General features: G+C 45.2%; 1 protein-coding gene across 1 annotated transcript in view; it reads left to right on the top strand.

Annotated features, from left to right (window-relative positions):
* Nucleotides 1-2,975: 2,975 nt before the first annotated feature.
* Nucleotides 2,976-7,287, top strand: part of FAM175B (family with sequence similarity 175, member B) — a 29,032-nt gene continuing 24,720 nt past the window's right edge. Inside the window, exon 1 of the mRNA XM_011930299.1 lies at nucleotides 2,976-3,140. Coding sequence (XP_011785689.1) covers nucleotides 2,988-3,140 — 153 coding nt within the window. The 5' untranslated portion in view covers nucleotides 2,976-2,987. The remainder of the gene's footprint in view (nucleotides 3,141-7,287) is intronic.

The raw sequence follows: 7,287 nt of genomic DNA, 5'->3' as shown, positions 1-7,287 counted from the left end.
TGTCACCCAGGCTGGAGTGCAGTGGCATGATCTCAGCTCACTGCAACCTCTGCCTCCTGGGTTCAAGCAATTCTCCCACCTCAGCCTCCCGACAAGCTGAGATTTCAGCCGCATGCCACCACATCTGGCTCATTTTTTTGTCTTTTTAGTAGAGATAGGATTTCACCATGCTGGCAGGCTGGTCTTGAACTCCTGACCTCAAATGATCTGCCCGCCTCTGCCTCCCAAAGTGCTGGGATTACAGGCATGAGCCACTGCACCCGGCCTAGTGGCATGATCACTTAACTCACTGCAGCCTCGATTTCCTGGGCTCAAGTGATCCTCCCAACTCAGCCTCCCAAGTAGCTGGGGTTACAGGTGCCTACCACCATGCCCAGCTAATTTTTTAATTTTTTTGTAGAGATGGTCTCACTATGTTGCCCAGGCTGGTCTCAAACTCCTGGGCTCAAGCGATCCACCTACCTCGACCTCCCAAATTGCTGGAATTACAGGTGTGAGCCACCAAGCCTGGTCAGAGTCTAAAAATTCTTTATCCTCATCTCTCTGTCACCAAAGTCCAGAACCTCACTGTAGCCACTCATCTCCTCTTCTCATCCTCTTTCTCCTTCACCCCCTAAATTTTCCCAGTTCATCTGTCTCTCTTTCCTCTCTCATCTCCTACATCCCAAATTGTTTCTTCAGTGAGCAAACCTAGGCACCTCCTTATTAGCAAGTCTACACCTTTTATCAGCTACTTTTGTCTCCATCCCCCTCCAGCATCCTGCTGATCAAACACAACTATCTCCCCTAAAACCCTCTCACTTTTTCATGCAGCATTCATTCTACAGTCCTGTACTGGGCAACATTTACATGCCAGCCATTATTCCAGGTGATGGACATGCAACAGTAAATAAGCAGGAATCCCTGTCTTTGCTAGATGTGGTGTCTCACGTTTATAATCCCAACTACTGAAGAAAATAAAAATAAAAGAATCCCTGTCTTCATGAAGTTCAGAACGTGCTCGGAGAGGGGGAAAGACAATGGACAGGAAAGATGAATAACACAGAGATGCTGCTAGACGATAAGTGGTAAAGGGAAAAGTAAACAGGGAAGTACTACTGAGAACATGGAGTGAAGGTTGCAATCCTTGATAGTGTACCAGGGAAGGACTGTCTGAGGGGGTGGCAGCACTAAGTGAAAACCTAAAAGAGGTTGTCATTGGTTTTGTTCCCAGGGAGCAAAGTGTGACACTGAGATGAACAGGGAGGAAGTTGATTAGGGAGTATTCTGAGAATCATCATCTGTTGGAGAAGAAAAAGAAGCAGGATTGGCTGAATGAAGTAGTTGGACTGAGGTACCACTACAACAGAACTTCAGCAAATCCTCCTGGCCCTCCCCTGTATTCATCTACCTCAACCAGGCATTGAATGCTGGATGCCCACAAAGGGGAGGACTGGCCTTAGGCAATGAAGCTCTCTTCAACTAGGCATACTTACAGGAGAGAGCTGACCTGCAGCAATCACTCAATCCTGCAAGGTGGACCGGAGGTCTCAGTGGCACACCAAAGCATCTAGGGCGGAAATAGTAAACCATGCAGCTGTCTGGGAGAAAAGCATCCCAGGCAAAGAAAACAGCAAGCGCAAAGGCCCTAAGGTGGAATGAGCTAGGGATGTCCAGGAAGCAGAAAGAAGACTAATGTAGCTGAAGCTCCGTAAATAAAGGGGGCAGTAGCAAGTAATGAAGTCAGACAAGTAATAGGGGCCAGGTCTTGGCAAGACTTGTGTGTTTGGCCAAGAAGCAACATGGTTTAATTTTTACATTTAAATGTCAACCATTTTGCTATGTTGAGCATAGATTTGGCAAGGAGGAGATTAAAAGCTGAAGCAGAACACCGGGTTTCTCAGCCTTGTCACCACTGATGATAATTATTTGTTGTGGACCTGTCGTTGTGCACTGTAAGATTTTTAGCCACTTCTCTGGCCTCTACCCACCCAGCAGATGCCAGTGGCACCTGACTCCAAATTATGATATCTGATAATGTTTCCAAACATTGCCACATGACATTTTGGGAGGCAAAACTGCCACCAGTTCAGACTCGGTGAGTAAGAGGATGCAAAATTCTGAGAGAGAGAGAGATGATGGTGCCTTGAACCACCATTTCACTTCCCTCCCACCCCATGACGCTACAGTCTCAACTCTGCAGCCAAAGCAGTCGTGTTATCTGTTATCACATTATGTCACTACTATACCAAATTGTTTATTTGCCTGAATTACCTCTGTCCTTTGATCCTTGAGCTTGGTAAATGTTGGCCTTTTTTCTTTTCTTTTTTTTTTGAGACAGAGCCAGAGTGCAGTGGCACAATCTCGGCTCACTGCAATCTCTGTCTCCCAGGCTGAAGTTATCTACCTGCCTTGGCCTCCCGAAGTGCTGGGATTACAGGCGTGAGCCACCGCGCTCAGCCTAAATGTTGGCCTTTTTTTTTTTTTTTTTTTTTTGAGATAAAGCTTCGCTCTTGTTGCCCAGTCTGGAGTGCAATGGCACGATCTCGGCTCACCGCAACCTCCGCCTCCCGGGTTCAAGCGATTCTCCTCCCTCAGCCTCCTGAGTAGCTGGGATTACAGGCATGTGCCAGCACGCCCAGCTAATTTTTGTATTTTCAATAGAGACGGGGTTTCTCCATGTTGGTCAGGCTGGTCTCGAACTCCTGACCTCAGGTGATCGACCCACCTCGGCCTCCCAAAGTGCTGGGATTACAGGCGTGAGCCACTGCGCCCAGTTTCACTTGCAAAGGGAAAGAACTGTTTGTGGAATTATCAATCGCTGTCTGAGGCGTGTCGGGAGCGACACCCCTGCGGAGGATAAGGTACCGGGGTCCTTCCGAACAGGCGTTCCTCAGCCTTCAGGACTGGGCGGGCTCAGAGCCCTCGGCCGCTGCCCGCAGCGGACTCCACTTCCCATGATGCCAAGGGGTCGGGCCGGCCGGAAGGCCGTGTGCCCGCCGCGGGGCATGATGGGGGAGCTAGAGATTTCCATCATGGCGGCGTCCATTTCGGGCTACACCTTCAGTGCTGTGTGTTTCCACAGCGCCAACAGCAACGCGGACCACGTAGGTGCCGGGCCCCCTGCCGCAGCCGCTGGGAGCTTTCAGCCTCTGTCTCGGGCCGGCGCTCGCGGCTAAGCCGGGACCTCATGAGGCTCGCCCCCTGGGCACCAGGGCCGGCCGGAGGAGCTGGTGACCCGGGCGGCTCCCGCCCCCGGTGAGCTCTTGCCTCTGGGGGCTCTTTCCCTCCTGGGACGGGCCCCGTAGCTTCGCGCTCTCAGCCGCTGGGCCGTCCCGGCACAGCCGCCTCCCATGCAGCAAAGCTGTTCCACCTGGCCTCCTGCAGTGTCAGGAGTCGCTCGGTGGAAACCCAGCGCCTGCCCCTCCCTGAAAATCAGGCTTCTAGACTTATGAGGGGCGCACGGGGTCGGGAGGGAATCTAGAGGCCGGGCGTTTAGTCCAGAAGGCTAGGTACTCAGCCCCACCCGCCGGTCTTACAGGTTGTCGTGGGGGTGCTACGAGTGAAACCATGGCTGTCACTATTGATACTTGTTAGGCATGGTTGTGTGTTTTCTTCGCCCTGATGCAAAATGGAGAATGTAAACAGGAGCGTTAGGTGCAGGTTCTATTTTGTATTTCCTTGAAGTTGCGTGTTTAGTTCTTTGGCCGGAGTTCTAAGACCACGGGACTAGTCACAGTGAAATAGGGAAGTGACAGGCCCACTAGTGAGTGATCGGAAATGCATAGGCTTTGGAGCCCACAAGAGGATCAGATCCTCTCTGTTTTAGTGCCTTTATTTTACAAATTGTCTTTTAACGTCATTGATCTCTGATTGGAAATGCTTTGTGAAACTAGATCACTTCTCTCTTAAAGGGCGTATATAATTTGGCCACCAAATTGGGGGATTATTTTAAGTTATGTTAACAGTGAATGATTCAAACTCATTAAACCTATATGTGGGGTTTTTGGTTGTCATTACAAAGCAAAATGGTACACTGCAGAAGGAGGAACTGCATTTAGTTTGATGTCAGCAATCTTAGCTTCTATTAATAAAAACTGTTTTCAGAGAGGTGATTCCATTAGTAAATTGAATGCAATTAAATTATTGTACCTTTCATCCCTTCAGTGTTGATGGTAGAACTTAATGATAGGAATAGGAATATATACATCATGGGTTTTTTCCAGAGGCAGCTTTGAACACTATGGCCTACGGTACTACAACCAGCTATTTAATAATGTAATATAGTTACATATGTAAGGGTTTGTGATACCCCTAGTGTCCATGGACTATTAAAAATGGGACCTTTATTTCTTGAGTGCCTAGTAATATCACAGTTTATGTATATGGCAAGATTACTGTAAGAACAAGCAGCTACCTGTTGAAAAAAATTAATTCAGGAGCTATCCCTTAATATCTACTCTGTGCAAGGCATGGTACTAGACTTCATAGAAATTTTCACCAATGCCAATAGTTTGCAACTGTGTTTTATATGACCATGCCTGTTTATAGTAACTTTCCCACAATTATAGATGTGGAGTCCTTGAAAATAATTTCAATTTTAAGGTTGAAGAACCAACAATTTACTTTTGTAGTACATACTTATTTTGTCCAGGCAAGAAATTAATTTAAAACCACTCATCTGTAGACCTGGGGCTAGCATACTTTTCTGTACAGGGCCAGATAGTAAACTTTGTAGGCTTTGTAAGCCATATGGTCTCTGCAGCAACTATTCAACTCTGCTATTATTGGGAGAAAGCAGCTATAGACAGTAAAACATTTAAGTGACTGTTATTAGCTGGGCGCGGTGGCTCATGCCTGTAATCCCAGCAGTTTAGGAGGCCGAGGCGGGCAGATCACCTTAGGTCGAGAGTTCGAGACCAGCCTGACCAACATGGAGAAACCCCGTCTCTACTGAAAATACAAAAGTGGCCGGGCGTGGTGGCACATGCCTGTAATCCCAGCTACTAGGGAGGCTGAGGCTGGAAAATCGCTTGAACCTGGGAGGCAGAGGTTGTGAGTCGAGATCACACCATTGCACTCCAGCCTGGACAACAAGAGCAAAACTCCGTCTCAATAATAATATTTAAATAAAATAAAAACATAGAAACCATTCTTAGCTTACAGGCCATACATTAATAAGCATTAGGCTGGAATTAGTCCCCATGCTATAGTTTGCCAACTCCTACTATAAAGTAACAGTGGCTCAGATAATCCAGACCAGTAGATGTATAAACATTCCTCTTATACTTGGCTTTAGAATGTCCTTTTAAAAAAAAAATTACAGACAAGTCTTGCTATGTTGCCCAGGCTGATCTCAAACTCTTGGCCTCAATCGATCTTCCCTCTTTGGTCTCTTGAAGTGTTGAGATTACAGGCGTGACCCACCGCATCTGACCTAGAATTTCTTGATGTCACTGTTGAGTTATATCGTTATTCCACAAACGGAAGACTGCTGTAGGTTTACCAGATGAAATACAGCACACTGAGTTAATCTGAATTTTAGATAAATAGCAATTTATTTATAGTATAAGTATATCCCAAAACTTACAAAAGAAATTATTTGTTATCTGAAATTAAAATTTTATTGTGTGTCTTGTATCTTTTTTGCTAAATCCAGCAACCCAATACTGTAGAACACTAGGAATCTAGCTAAGTTCTTAAGGTCTAAAGTTCTGTGTGAATATGAAATTATTTTTTCGCTTTGATTTTTTGAAAGTGGGTTTTGGTTTGGTTTTGTCTTTTGCTTGTGACAAGACAGAACTGCTTTTGTGGTGAGAATTCATAACCAAAAGATTTTCATAGGGTCAAACAAGCTTATTTAGGCAGTGTTTCTCAAATTAGTAGTCATGGACACTCCTTTGGGTCGCAGAGTTTTTTTTTTAAAGGGAATATATATATATATATATATTTTTTTTTTTTTGAGACGGAGTCTTGCTCTGTCACCCAGGCTTGAGTGCAGTGGCATAATCTCAGCTCACTGCAACCTCTGTCTCCTGGGTTCAAGCAATTCTGCCTCAGCCGCTCTAGTAGCTGGGATTACAGGTGCGTACCACCACACCCGGCTAGTTTTTGTATTTTTAGTAGAGACAAGGTTTCTCCACGTTGGCCAGGCTGGTCTCAAACTTCTGACCTCAGGCAGTCCACCCACCTCGGCCTCCCAAAGTGCTGGGATTACAAGTGAGAGCCACCGTGCCCAGCCTACGTGTTTCTTAAGTTTGAGAAATGCTCTGTGATGATTTGGTATTTTAGGACACTCCCCCTCCTCAAATCAAATACAAAAATTAGGCTGTAAAGTATCTGTCTGTCCCCACTCCCATAGATTCTCACTTTAAACTGGAAATGTTTTTAAACTAGGAAACTTCATTAATTGATTTGAAGGATCAACTTAGAATAGAAGGATATATTGTACAAGGGCATTGTTTCAACAAATTTATTCTACGAGTGTTAGTGAGGCACCTACTAAGTATTAGGCATTGTGCTGGGTGATGAGATAGAGCAGTGAACAAGCACAAAGTCCTTGCTCTCGTGGAGTTTACATTCTGGCAAGGGATGATAAATGTATTTATTTATAAATATGTAATATGATGGATAATGAGAAGACTAAGAAGAAAGAGAATGTAAGATAAAGGGGGCAGAGTGCCTGGCAGATGCTATCTCCATTAAGTTGGTCAGGCAAGACCTCTCTGATAGGGTGCCATTTGACTAGAGATCTGAATGAAGGAAAGGAGTAAGCCATGTGGTATCTGGGGAGAGAGATTCCAGGACAGCTTCTCAGTTCAACCCTCTGTATAGGAAAGTTACTTTAAGATTTAGAGTATGTCTCCTCTCAGCTGTGCTTGTGCAGAACATGGCAGCAAGTACACAAAGAGTAGGTAATAAGCCAAGTAATCTAGAATCAACTGTGATGGTTAATGCCCTCCAAAAGTGTAAATAAATTAACCTCTGCATTTATTAAAGAAAAATATTCATGTGAATGATAGGAAATTAATTTTCTATGCCAGCCTGTATAAAAGCATTTAGTTGTCATTGTGTTAACTTTATCTTTTTATCATCAGCGATGTTTTTCCAATAATGAAATACATTGTATGTGATTTCAAGAAAACAACTATGAAATAATTCCACTTCCTGAGTTTTTTGGCATTGGTTATGATCCTTAAGATTTAGGTGATGAGGCCGGGCGCGGTGGCTCAAGCCTGTAATCCCAGCACTTTGGGAGGCCGAGATGGACAGATCACAAGGTCAGGAGATCGAGACCATCCTGGCTAA

The sequence above is a fragment of the Colobus angolensis genome, unplaced genomic scaffold (assembly GCF_000951035.1).
Source record: "Colobus angolensis palliatus isolate OR3802 unplaced genomic scaffold, Cang.pa_1.0 Scaffold85, whole genome shotgun sequence".
Classification (NCBI taxonomy): domain Eukaryota; kingdom Metazoa; phylum Chordata; class Mammalia; order Primates; family Cercopithecidae; genus Colobus; species Colobus angolensis.
Note: the sequence above shows the minus strand (reverse complement) of the source record. Positions and strands in the feature narration are given on the sequence as shown.